The sequence below is a fragment of the Colias eurytheme genome, chromosome 21, assembly GCF_061535395.1.
Source record: "Colias eurytheme isolate Ceu_HAF_F1 chromosome 21, ilColEury1 Martin Lab GWU primary, whole genome shotgun sequence".
Lineage (NCBI taxonomy): Eukaryota > Metazoa > Arthropoda > Insecta > Lepidoptera > Pieridae > Colias > Colias eurytheme.
This window is the reverse complement of record NC_143000.1, coordinates 9768594-9783040: the sequence shown is the minus strand read 5'-3', so window position 1 is coordinate 9783040 and position 14447 is coordinate 9768594. Positions and strand designations below refer to the sequence as shown.

At 34.6% G+C, this 14447-nt stretch overlaps 2 protein-coding genes across 2 annotated transcripts; both read right to left on the bottom strand.

The window, feature by feature from the left end:
- Nucleotides 1-1924: 1924 nt before the first annotated feature.
- Nucleotides 1925-2893, bottom strand: LOC149899369 (retinol dehydrogenase 14-like). Its single transcript, XM_090114651.1, has one exon. It carries the CDS (start codon nt 2891-2893, stop codon nt 1925-1927), a length of 969 nt encoding a protein of 322 aa, XP_089970777.1.
- Nucleotides 2894-7067: 4174 nt separating this feature from the next.
- On the bottom strand, nt 7068-12248 carry LOC149899368 (gustatory receptor for sugar taste 43a-like). The gene is made up of 9 exons (XM_090114536.1): nt 12137-12248; nt 11407-11600; nt 10774-10921; nt 10124-10279; nt 9542-9685; nt 8965-9150; nt 7947-8056; nt 7461-7622; nt 7068-7143 (listed from the first exon to the last, which is right to left on the bottom strand). The coding sequence occupies exons 1-9, from the start codon at nt 12171-12173 to the stop codon at nt 7081-7083; spliced, it is 1200 nt and encodes a 399-aa protein (XP_089970662.1). The 5' UTR covers nt 12174-12248; the 3' UTR covers nt 7068-7080.
- Nucleotides 12249-14447: the final 2199 nt, after the last annotated feature.

Genomic DNA, 14447 nt, shown 5'->3' with positions numbered 1-14447 from the left:
CCAAATATATGCCAAATTGTAAATGTATGTGTAATTATATTATGTATGGATATTGATGTCTGAAATAAAGATTTATTATTATTATTATTATTATTATTTTTCTTGTTAACACGATAGCGACCGAAATACTTTACTAATCGAGTCTTTTTTTTTCTCTTACGCTTGAGTATGCTCAGGAATAGAACCCTTTCATTTTTCAGGGTCTGATTCGATGTGGTTTAATTGTTATTAAATAAACAAAAATAATAATTAATAAATATTTATTAAAAAAAATTATGAGGCGTGCGCTTTTGGATTTTCCAAATTATTTTTAAAAAGATATTATTGTCATTTTACTCATTAGGTAAAGAGCTTTCGATATCAGTTTAAAGTTTTTTGATATCTGTAATAGTTACGGAATAATCGCCTGTGCACACTTAACGATTACACCCTGTATAGGGCATAACAATGCTATAAAACTAAAAATATCAAAACATTGATTTGCTTTTATTATGTTAATACACAAGCCACTTACCACCCGGACTAACACGAAATAAAAACATAGGTAATATTTCATTCTAAAACAATGCAGTTATCTAGAAGCTTCTTACCTTTTCTGGTGCGAACAAATAAAAAACTTTTCCCTTAAAAATTATACTTTACTAGTGGTCCGCCCTGGCTTCGCCCGTGGTACATATTTCGCAATAAAAGGTAGCCTATGTCCTTTCTCGGGTATCAAAATATCTCCATACCAAATTTCATGCAAATTGGTTCGGTAGTTTAGGCGTGATTGAGTAACAGACAGACAGACAGAGTTACTTTCGCATTTATAATATTAGTATGGATTAATTGCCAATTGGACTCTTATATAATTATTTCTTATCATTTATATCCGGTATTACACAAATCGATTATTATCTAAAAAATAAAATTGAATATGTGTTGCTAAGCGCAAAGCTCGAGAACGGCTGAACAGATTTCGTAATTATTTTAGTCTTTGAAGCACGAAGATGGTTCTTATGGAAAGGAAGGGTAAATACTACGGGTGAAGCCGGGGCGGACCACTAGTTTCAATTAAATATCCGTCTTGCATCTTGACTTTTGATCTTTGCGAATTGCATTTATTTTGAATATATTTATCGTGTAAATTTTTATTAAATAACATTATTTGCATATTAAGATAAACAACAGTGGTTTTTTATGGCCCCCTCTAATTGATGCCTTATATGATATGAAATAATTAATGCATTTACTTTTTTTTTAATAAAAAAAACGTCTTGTTAATACAGATTATATATCTTCGTTTTATTGTAATAAATAAAGTTCATTCTTTACACTAATACATGGTGTGTAACACGTATTTTAGGAGGGTTTTCTTCATGTATTGCGTTGATATACATACAGTTTTTTTCGTATTTCTCTTACAAATTCCAATGTAGATGTCCAAAACATGTTATATAATAAAATCACTGTTAACCACATCATAACTTTTTTTATTTTTATTGTACGATAGGGAAGCGCTTGACCACGATCTCGCCTGATGGTAAGCTGAGATGTGGCCTAAGATGGAGTGCGCTTCCCTAGAAGGTACCGGTTCACTCTTCGCTTGAAGACCCCCATATTGTAGTCGACGGGGAACACAGACTCAGGAAGCATGTTCCAGTCCCTCGCGGACAACTTATCCATTATTTCCAATTAAAGCTTTATCTCGTTGAGTTTACTGCTTCTATTTCTAACATACATATTACATACCTTTCAACTAAAAAGCCAGCTTGTTTATCACCTCATCTATACAATTTTAAATTATTCTACCGACAAACACAAAAATTAAATAAAATAACACGCAATTTCCATCAGATGCTAAAGTAAAGCACACATCTTACAGCTATAAACCCTACTAATCACATTATTCCAAAAGAGCAGGAATGACCAAAACAAACTATAATTACACCTCAAATATAGCACGTAATTCTTCCTTATTTAACCCCACGAGTTCCACAGATTGGTTCCACAGCTTTACTGCACTAGATTCATCATATGCTTTGTGACTAGCTTCCACTTGCTTACAATTTGCGAAGTACTTTCCGTTGACACGACCAGCGTCATCAACAGCCAGAAAAATAGCTGTCTGGGCGCCTTCTAGAGGCGTTCTCGAAAATAACAACATTATGTAGACGAATATATGAGCAAAAACATTACTTGTGTTATCATAAATTGCAGTTGATACAATGCCAGGGTCTGCACAGTTGATAACTATGTTGAATTTCTTTAGTTTCTTCTTCAATTCACGAGAAAATAGAACTAAACTGAGCTTGCTATTGAAGTAGGTAAATGTCCAGTGGCCAATCGTATTATAATTTTCAATGTTGGTACTCCCTCTTCTGTGAGACAGAGAAGACATGTTGATAATCCTTGCTGGATCTTCTTCTGTTCCTGTATTTTTCAATAATGGTAGCAAGAGAAGAGTCAGTAGAAAATGGCCATAATAATTCACTTGCATCAGAAAACTCATGCCATCTTTCGTGACGTAATCATCTACCATACACACTCCCGCGTTGTTAATAAGAATGTCCAGTCTTTTTTCTTTTTCCAAAACTTCGTCTGCAAATTGTCGTATAGATTCTAGAGAAGCCAGATCAAGATGCTTGTATATAACTTCAGAGTTTCTGGAATGTTCTAGAATTTTCTGCCTCGCTTTAAGTCCTTCGTCCTCAAAGGGACAGGCGATTATAACTTTAGCTTCTCTTTTAGCAAGATCTTGCGCTATCTCTAAACCAATACCGGTCGTTCCTCCTGTTATTAAAACAGTTTTTTCTCGAAGTTTCTTCCTTGAACGATACACAGCATAGTTACGTTTTAGATATGCTCTATATAGAGCGATTAGGAAGATTAATTGAATAATTTCTATGATCATGGCTGTAGCATACAGACTTGACTGAAGTTGTAACTTGAAATGGGACGTCGGGTTATTTTTAGAGCTTATATATTATTTTTTGTGTCTGATGATTCGAGAAATATTCGGATGGCGTCAGAGAGTTTTTCTATAGCTGAGATGTATAATTAATGAACATAATAATTATTTATGTTACATAAGCGAGAATGTAAAATGATCGATGAAACGATGCATCGTGTGGTTAAGGGCTGATTTTTCAATCCCTGGTTAAAACTTATTCATCGAATAACGTATTATACTACCATTTGAAAAATGTATTCTAATTGTCCGTATTTGACAGTTTACAGGTGACATTTTAAAATGTTCGTGTAATACTTTATTGGACGGATAAATTTTAACCAAGAATTGAAAAATTTATATCATTTAGGGCCCTAAATGATATAAATTGATAGTGAAATAAATGAAATAATTTTTAAAAAGTTCAGTAAGCCTCAATAATAAATATTACTTTCTACAAAAAAACTCCTCGGAAGCTCAAAATATTGCCTTTGTATCATACAATATACATAAAAAAAAACTATATTTTACCCCTAGAGTTATCGAATATATGCAATATATTATCTTAGCATGGTATAGATATCTGTTAGACACAACCTTTTTATATGCTATAAGATACCCTTGTATTGAATCGATTCTAAAATAATAAAAATACGCATTTATAGAAATTTGTTTTAGGGTAAATGATTCCGCACAATATAAATCGTTTTGAAATTACTTTCAAATATTACTTATACAAAGATAATTAGATATTATGTTATATTATACATAAAGTGAAGCTGCCTGTAAGAGGTGATGCGTTAATTTTCATCAAAATCTTTATAATGTTTTGTTATAAAATAGAGACAAACAATTGAATTGCTCATTAAACTATTTAAAACTAGCGGTCCGCCCCGGCTTCGCCCGTGGTACATAATATTTACGTTTTCTCTACATGAGAACCATCCTCGTTCTTCAAGGAATATAATAAAAAAAGAATTATCGAAATTGGTTCAGCCGTTCTCGAGTTATGCGCTTACCAACACATTTTGCGATTCATTTTTATATATAAAGATAGAATATCTACAGTAAAATTCGATATTACTACTCCAAAATATAGTAAACTAGCTTTCGCTCGCGTTTTCAGAAAAAAAACCCCGCAAAGTTCCCTTACCCGTAGGATTTCCGGGATAAAACCTATCTCTCAAGTTGGATCGAACTGCACATGGTGTGCGAATTTTATTATAATCGGTTAAGTGGTTTAGGAGTCCATTGAGGACAAACATTGTGACACGAGATTTATATATATTAAGAAGGTTAGCAGGATAGGATCTTAGTTGTAAATCATAAAATCTAATCTTTAACTATAAATATTATTATACAGGTTCAATGATAAAGGATCTCTGTTATTGCCAACGAACCAAAAATTTTCCATGATTTTATCTTAAAATATATGTAAAGGTCGCCAAAGCCTGAGCCGAAAAAGAAGCAAATTACATTGATATAAAATGCAAGAACTTACTAAAGATTATCTTCCAAATTAGATGAAAGATAATGAACATTTGTTTTATAAATTTTTTGAAGTGAAACTTCTTTATCGGGGTTGGAAAAAAATTTAGAGTTACATTTTTTCGTTACGCGTGGCATTTATCCGTTACGCGCCATCTTTGATTCGACATACTTCTACGACGTAGTTGCATAATATAGTAAATTATTTTTTGAAAAATAAGGTCATAAAGAAGTTTCACTTCTTACGTGTGTACACTAGTACACGCACACATTTTTTTTTTATAATTTAAATAATTCAAAGTTCAAATGTTTTTGTTGCTAACTAACTTTTGGTGTGGTTTTTAAATGTGTACTGAATACAAGTAGGTAATCAATAATTTTGAAAACATGTCGCTATTTTTCATTAAGTAGATACCTATAATAAAAATAAAACTCTATCACTACATAATATAAAACAAAGTCGCTTTTCTGCCCCTATATCCGTATGCATGTTTAAATCTTTAAAACCACGCAACGGATTTTAATGCGGTTATTTAGATAGAGTGATCAAAATTTATTATATTATTTAATACATAATGTTGTAGACAAAGTGGGCGAATCCGCGGGCCGAAAGCTAGCTTATAAAGTAATAAAGTTATAGCCTAAAAGCTCTTAAAACATCTACATTATGCTATTCCTAATGTTTTATACTTAAGTACGTACTTACATTTTTAATTATTATTATTTCAAAGTTTATTTTTTAATGTTATTAATTATTAATGGAAAAACACCAAAAAAGATTGAAACAGATATAAAACCTTATTTCATTTGACCTTTAAAATTTGTTTGTCAATAAGTAAATAAATTGAAATTTTAAATCAACCAACAACAACAAGAGATTGCGTATAGATAATTTTTATCTAGATACAAAAAATCATGATACATTTTTTGAAACTCACACGCATGACGCATACAAACACATGCATAATATAGCAAGTAAATTATATTGAAATCAGTCTTTAAGAAAATTTTTAAGTATAGAAAAAATTCACTAGGATCACACAGGTGGCTGAGGGACGAATGGTTAGGCAGTCAGAAGACGCGTTCGAATCTCGCCTCATGATCGATTTCTTTATTTTCTTAAAAATTTATATAATCTTCTTATATATAAAAATGAATCGCAAAATGTGTTGGTAAGCGCATAACTCGAGAACGGCTGAACCGATTTCGATAATTTTTTTTTATTATATTCCTTGAAGTACGAGGATGGTTTTTATGTAGAGAAAACGTAAATATGTACCACGGGCGAAGCCGGGGCGGACCGCTAGTTCATAATATAATCAAATTATAACCAATATTTAGTTTTTTCTTTGATCATTTTTTTAGTAGGCTAGATGGAAGTGGATTCAATAAAAAACCAATTAAAATATTACAATTTATTTACAACCTCTACACAAATTCACACACATTACGATTTATATAATATTTTGATAATCTAGACTAATATTATAAACCTGAAGAGTTTGTTTGTTTGATTGAACGCGATAATCTCAGGAACTAAAGGGTCGATTTGAAAAATTCTTTCGGTGTTAGCCCATTTATGGAGGAAGTCTATAGGCTAATATATCATCACGCTAAGACCAACAGGAGCGGAGCCACGTAAGTGAAACCGCGGGACGCAGCTAGTGGCTCTATATTTCAAAATCTGGTTCGTGGAATACCTACATTACACTTACTCACTAACACATTGAAGATACATTCACAATCAAGTACAATACTTTACATTGCCTACATACATTGCGGTTTGGGTACTTTTGTATGGACTAGTGGCGTCGTGATGACATTTCGCGGCCAATTATGAAACTTGGATATTTTAAAAGAGCAATATATTGCGTCTATAGACTTCAGACGACGCGGTTGGCGCAGTGGTAAAGTAACTGCCTACTGAGCCGACGGTCCCGGGTTCGATCCCCGGTCAGGGCAAATATTTGTGTGATGAACTCAATTATTTGTTCTTGGGTCTGGGTGTTATTATCTATATATGTATTTATTAAATATTATATTTATCGTCGCCTAGTACCCACAACACAAGCCTTAATTGAGCTTACTGTGGGACTAGGTCGATTTGTGTAATAATGTCCTATAATATTTATTTTATTATTTATTTATTTATTTATATAAAATCTCAGAAAAATGTTATAATAAATCATCAAGATTAAATGAATAATACAAAACCAAATATATCTGTTTCGTTTCAAGATTTAAGTCCAAAGTGACTATTGCTTACAATATATTGCTCTTTTAAAATATCCAAGTATCATCCACTGGCCACGAAAGTTCATCACGACGCCAACTTTACCCAAACCCCTTTCGAAATGATTAAATATAAAGTTTAAAAATTTATAATAATAATATAATTTATATTCAACCTCAATGTTACAAACTTAATGTTACAAGTGTTTACTTGTAACATTAAGTGTGTTTTCATTATTTTACATGTATACATATAATGATAAAAATAATTTCAATATTAAATTAAATAATTTCAATATTTCAATATAAATCACCATCTAATAAAAGATATCTCCTTACAAACAGAAATTCAAATATTTTCTGTATCTCATATTAATATAAGAGTAAAAAATATAAGTTTTTGACTAGGTTGGTCGCTGTTAGGTGAGAGCTTACGAGTCGTATCTCTGGAATTGTATCAATATAACCAAGTAGGTTGTGACCGCACCCAATACCTGAAAAAAACGTTTGAAATTGTTGTAATATTATTGTAAAGATAAGCATGTACGTCCGTGTAAAATATAACTAGCGAGATTATAAACAGTCGAAAAATTGTGAACTGTACCCCAAACCATTTACAATAATATTTTAACGCATGAAAATGAAAATGAGAGTGAGCGTGAGCGTGAGCGTGAGAGTGAGAGTGAGAGAAATGAAAATGAAAGTGAAAATGAAAATGAAAATAGACCATCATAGGGAAGTGGTTCTATCCTTAGATCGAAAACTGTCCGCCTCATTATTGGGTGATCAAATATAAAATGACTAGGCTCACAGAAGCGACGAGCGGTCGTCCCAAAGTACACAATCCCATGGGCGAGTAGCACACAGACTGCAGCATCAGCTGTCGCGCGAAGAGATCCAATCGTGATGGTAGCGTGCCGGTGGACGGTGTAGCACGCATCAAGCGACACACCAGCTCTTCTGTTCTTTTGCCCTGGTAAATAACACATTAAAAAGCCAGTTATACATTTGATAAGACTTTTTTTTTGAAGCAATTATAAAATCTACCTTGAAGAATTCTTGTACACTCAAACATTTTAACATTGTAATGAGACTTCATTGAGAAGAACTTTTAATACTTTAAAAATTAAGCTTGAATTATTATTTACCTACTACTGGACCTGAAAGCCAGTTTCTATAGAGAAGTAGTATCTTGATAAATTTTAACAAGTTATTTAACGCTGTCTCACATTAATATTAATAAGGGTCTATCTTGGTCTATCTACATCTGATTTATTATTTACAAGATTATAAATACCTCAGTGATAGTATAATGACAGGGCTCCACTACAACGAGCATTCTCAACACGTGCGTCGCACACCACAGAAACTGTAGAACCAAGAAGTGAATCCGATGCGTTGATATTACTGAAAATAAAAACAATATAAGTTAAATAAACAACTCTTTTCACGGTAGAATGTTAATGTAGAAGTTTCTTATGAATTACCATTAATTTATGCTTATTTAATTGTAATTTATATAAACGACAATTAATTGTTTTCAAAGGGGCATGTACCATTAGAAAATGGAAAATATAACGTTGGTGATAACCATGATGAGATCAAGCAATGTACTTACTGATCTCCATAATAAAAAAGTACGGTGTCACAATCAAGTGCAGCAGCGTAGATATATAAGGATGATAACAAGAGGAAGACCGTAGCTGTGTTCTATCCTGTGCAGAACATCACAATGCTCCGTGGAGGAGGTATTACTTACTTATCTCCATAATAAAGAAGTACGGTGTCACAATCAAGTGCAGCAGCGTGGATATAAGGATGATAACAAGAGGAAGTCCATAGCTGTGTTCTATCCTGTGCAGAACATCACAATGCTCCGTGGAGGAGGCATTACTTACTTATCTCCATAATAAAGAAGTACGGTGTCACAATCAAGTGCAGCAGCGTGGATATAAGGATGATAACAAGAGGAAGTCCATAGCTGTGTTCTATCCTGTGCAGAACATCACAATGCTCCGTGGAGAAGGTATTACTTACTTATCTCCATAATAAAGAAGTACGGTGTCACAATCAAGTGCAGCAGCGTGGATATAAGGATGATAACAAGAGGAAGGCCATAGCTGTGTTCTATCCTGTGCAGAACATCACAATGCTCCGTGGAGAAGGTATTACTTACTTATCTCCATAATAAAGAAGTACGGTGTCACAATCAAGTGCAGCAGAGTAGATATGAGGATGATAACAAGAGGAAGTCCATAGCTGTGTTCTATCCTGTGCAGAACATCACAATGCTCCGTGGAGGAGGCATTACTTACTTATCTCCATAATAAAGAAGTACGGTGTCACAATCAAGTGCAGCAGCGTGGATATAAGGATGATAACAAGAGGAAGACCATAGCTGTGTTCTATTCTGTGTACGACTTCACATAATGCTCCGTGGAGTAGGGCGAGGCGACGTATCGCTTCACATGGTCCTACTACGAGTTTTGCTTCACCATTTACTGGAAAATAAATTAAATAAATAATCATTTTTCAAGTAATAAATTTAGTACCAGTAATTAATCTGTAATGAATTACAATAATGCCATTTTTAGCTTTCTTCCTTGGCAAACGACGTGAGTATCGGGATGGAAAGTATCCTCTTGTAAAGCATCCAGCATCCTATTGGTAATGTTAGAGTGAGAAATTAAATCATGTTCATTTTTATTTGAATCCATTCAGATTCCAGAAACTTGAAGTGCGACATCAAAAAACAGACAAAGATACACACATAAAAAGTTTTTTTTTTGTTTATTTATGATATTAGAGTACCTCCAATTTAGTTTGTTTTTAATAGTAGTGAAGGTAAAAATCCCTTTCATAATGGTAGTTAATATAAACACACACACAAACCTCCTTTTCGTATAATAACTTCATGTCCTTTAGCAGTGAGCGGCAGACAGTCGACCAGTAAGCTTAGGTTGTGAGCTCTTCGCGACTCAGGCGCAACGCGTATTGCAAATATGTTTAGTGGCGATTGTTCTTGGATTTTTTCCACTGAAATATAATTTTGTTAAGTTAATATATTGCAAAATTTTAATGGATTTAATAGCATCTGATTCATAAAAGTAAACAAAGAAGAGTTTGAAAATTGTATAGATTAATATAACAATTACAAGTAACTTTGGATTTTGGAAGTTGTGTAAATGTATAAATTATTATTATTAAGAAACAGTTATTGATTATGAAACAAAGTTGAAAGTTTCCTAACACTAGTATTTAAAAAAAAAGACGGATTGCACTCCGGGAGAGCCGGCAGAAGTGAAAACTTGATTATTAACATTGAGCATGTTTGATATTTTGGAATGGTATCCCTCTTACGCTTTTTCGATCAGGTCACGTGTCCTGACGCGAGTTTAAGATTTTATACCCATTACAGAAAAAGTGCTCAACGCCGCTAAAGGAGTTTTCACTTCAATAAAAAGGAATACCAACCAGGTAAATTAATATGCTTCGCCGTGAGCGCCAACGCATCGTTAACCGCCTGGAAACGTGCGCGAACCGACAGCGCGGTGAAAGCGAACTGAAGCTCCAGGACGATCACAACATACCAGAGCAGGTAGAACCCTATGTAGTTGGTTACTACGTCCCCTGGGAAGGGCAGAGTATAGTGGTCAATTAAGATTTGAGGAAAAAAAACTTGTATTGGTCAATAAACAATAAAGGTTTGATAGAGATGAATGATAGAGTTATTTTACTTCGCATCTTGTAAAAGTGGAACCAAGTAATGATGATTTACATAATTTGTAAAGAGCTGCTTTATCTTGGTGGGTTTTTCTATGTTGCTTTGGCGATTGAATCTGCTTTCAAAGACATAACAATTATTAACTAAACATTTTATTACAGTGAGTAAAATTGTATTTGGTACCACAAAAATTCACATCACTTAGTACATATCTACAGCACAATATTGAACAAAAATCTGTATCTTTTTTTTTTTTTTTTTACTCTAGATAGGGAAGCGCTTGACCGCAATCTCGCCTGATGGAAAGCTAAGATGCGGTCTAAGATGGTACGCGCTTCCCTAGTAGGTACCGGTTAACTCTTCGCTTGAAGAGTATCTGCAAAAAAAATATTCCACTCACATTGTCTATCCAATTTTCTGGCTTGTAGCGCGTAAAAACAGAAGTCATCAGCAACGAGCAGCGTGAAGAAGATCAAAATAGCCAGCAACAAGGCGCAAAGCTTACGCTCCGTGGCTTTGGAGTACTGCGCTCCTATGCTTTCATCCACCTGTAGTTACAAACGTGTTAATCTTATCATATAATATTACTAGCTGTGCCGCGCGGTTTCACCCGCATTACTCCGCTCCTGTTGGTCTTAGCATGACGATATATAGCCTATATTACTCGTGGATAATGTAGCTTAAGAATGGTGAAAGAATTTTTAAAATCGGTCCAGTAGTTTATGAGCCTATTCATTACAATCAAACAAACAAACAAAGTTTTCCTTTTTATAATATTAGTGTAGATTATAAATCCTTAAAGATACCTGATATAATACGTACTCGCTTCGCAAACTACGCTCAAAAATTATCCGAAACTCAACCGCCTACGTATTAGACGGAGTTTTCTAATGAGCATATCACGAGATACAAGAAGCTTTTTACATTACTACCACGCAATAAAAACCGCTTGGAAATTTTGGAGATAATTCATATTCGCAGAATAGGGTATCTCCATTCTTATTATTACCTTCAGTAACAGGGTGATACTTACAGCAGCCACACTATCCATAAAGCTGATCATGCTCCTCATCCTCCTGGGCGCCTGGTACACGCCCGCTCCAGCAGTCACGGCCACCACGAGCACGTCACAGGTTGACACAAACTGCGACATGCGGGAGGACATGCGCACGGACAGCTCCAAGCCGACGTTGATCTCCGCGCAGAGTCCGCATATCGTGAATATTACTAGATTGTTGGAATTGTATGTTATTAGATTGGTTTACTTAGGGCTCCCGCACACGGGCCAACGGCCACCGGCCACAAAACGCCGCCACCGGCATATTTCCTGTACTTTTCATACATTTTATATGGACTCGGCACACACAGTTGACGCTGGTGGCTGCCACACGCTACACGCTTCTAACTTCTCGTGGCAGCGCTTGCGGCTGTCGCGACTGGCTCGTGTGCGGCGACACTTACTTACTAAAAGTTTCTATGATACATATTTTGTATATGGCCCCGTCTTTAATGTACTACATGACAGATAAGTTTTTAATGTATAGCTTCTGTAGTAGCTATTGTATTAAGATGTTAGAAAATCTTTGATTTGCCAAGACTAATTTTTATGTCATTTAGTGAGCATAGTAATATAGTAATAGAAAGATTATTTAATTTATCACCTCATATCATTCATTCAAAATAGTACTTTTTAGTAAAATGAAAGGCATATTGTTAACTGCGAGGTATATTTTATGAAAAATAAATAGATCAAACTAACTCACCTAGTACAGTGACCAGTATATAGCTATAGATGCACATCCCATTTGATATCCTGACCGTGAAGCCATTTCCTCGAGGCTCGAAGCGAAGCGGCGCCAGACCGAAAAAACTAGATACCTAAATAGTATTTTATTGGAAATATATTTTATTATATTATAATAACTCTTTATTATTATATCTATCCCTTCTAATATTATAAATGCGAAAGTATCTTTGTCTGTCAGTCTATCTCTTCTTCACGCCAAAACCCCTGAACCTATTTTGATTTGAAAAGCAATTTTCTTAAATATTCTGTGAGTCATCTCAATATGAGATACTAGAGGTCCGCCCCGGCTTCGCCCGTGGTACATATTTCGCAATAAAAGGTAGCCTATGTCCTTTCTCGGGTATCAAAATATCTCCATACCAAATTTCATGCAAATTCGATCAGTAGTTTAGGCGTGATTGAGTAACAGACAGACAGACAGAGTTACTTTCGCATATATAATATTAGTATGGATTAAAAAGCACGTACTTATTACTGTAAAAACGAATTATGAAAATTATTCAATCTAAAGCAAACAATTTTCAAACTAGATGAACGACTACGCGATTAAGAAAATACTACAAGTTACAAGTTAAATATAGTGATCACTACATACCCTGAGTATAAAAGCATGAGCTCCACCAACGATGCAGTTCATCACATTGTCTTCAGCAAACTCAGATTCACCAACTGGTGGTGGCGTATCACCATCTACTTCTTCAGCACCTAGAAAACATAGTTATGTGAACTCCTCCTTAGGCGATTAACACACAGTACCGCGTACAGCGGCGGTTGGCAGTGAAGCCCTACGAGGTACGGACCGTTCGACCGCGCGGTCGGGCGGTGTATGTGTGTTTGGAATCAACGGATTTAATAGAAGCCAATGCAACTTGAAAGCCGCTTCACCGCCAACCGCGGCGGTACGCGGTACCGTGTGTTAATCGCCTTAGTACAGTGGTTAATGTGTGAGCGTAGAACTAAGGGGTCCTTCTCGGCACTAACACTTAATGTGTATCGGTACAAATAAATGCATTGTCTTTATTTCTTTCTTTCTTTCCTTGTTTCGATTTCCAGTGCCAGTTAAATTCGTAGGAAACACCATCAATTTCAAAGGATACCAGTAAAAAATTTTTAGTCCAGAAAAATAGGATCGAATCTGCCAGTATTTACCTAAAGAAGGACATAAGCATTATTTACATGGAACTTTTAGAATACTAGTGCTCCGCGGTTTCTCCCGCATTGCTCCACTCCTGTTGGTCTTAGCGTGATGATATATAGCAATAACCTTTCTCTATAAATGGGCAATCTAACACCAAAAGAATTTTTCAAATCGGACCAGTAGTTCCTGAGATTAGCGTGTTCAAACAAACACACTCTTCAGCTTTAAATTATTATAAGTATAGATTATTTATTTGGAATTTTTAACACGACATAAACGTGAACAAAGTCGCAGTCTTTCGCAAGTCTCAGTTGATATAAGTACGTAGGTATAAACCAGTAAACAAACCAATAAACGATTATGATGTATCGTTAAATATATTATCCTCTTCCCTTCAATTAAAAACTTCTATAAAGTTGTAAAATTGATCGATGTTAAATTACTTGCACCTGTTGCAATCTACAGAAAGTTTTATTTACTTACTAGCTTTCCGCCCGCGGCTTCGCCCGCTTTGTCTAAAACATAATAAATTATATACTAAAACCTTCCTCTTGAATCACTCTATCTAATAAAAAAAATCGCATCAAAATCCGTTGCGCAGTTTTAAAGATTTAAGCATACATAGGGACAGAGAAAGCGACTTAGTTTTATACTATGTAGTGATAATCTACAATAACAATACTATTATACTTAGATATTTTTGAAGTGAAACTTCTTTAGGCGCGTTGAGAGTACAATTTCAAGGTCGCGGATGGTAATACCGTCACGTCATGTAGTAAGGCGACGAATTTGGTATTTGAATCTTGCCAAAGAAGTTTCACTTCTGACATGTGTGCTGGTAACACACGCACTTTTTTTGTTAGATAAATCAAAAACTAATCGACCAGTTTTCAAAATTATTTTACCACACCAACTCACAATAACGATGCCTAAGCACTGACTTGTTTTTAAGCATTTCGTATATTTTCGTATTTTATCAAGTTAAAATCTAACTCAAAAGTAAATCTAGTTTTTATTGATAATGTCTTTACAGCGATTTTTATTTCACGATAACATCAAATATATGTCGTGATTGAATACGTGATGAGCGCAAACACGAACGTTTATTTTGTTCATTTGATACGATAAC

Coding starts and splice junctions, on each gene's coding strand:
- LOC149899368 (XM_090114536.1), bottom strand. CDS start 12,173: ATGTGCATCTATAGCTATATACTGGTCACTGTACTAG. Junction 10,922..11,406: donor TTATGGATAGTGTGGCTGCT/GTAAGTATCACC, acceptor TTGTAACTACAG/GTGGATGAAAGCATAGGAGC. Junction 9,686..10,123: donor GAAGCATATTAATTTACCTG/GTTGGTATTCCT, acceptor ATTATATTTCAG/TGGAAAAAATCCAAGAACAA.
- LOC149899369 (XM_090114651.1), bottom strand. CDS start 2,893: ATGATCATAGAAATTATTCAATTAATCTTCCTAATCGCTCTATATAGA.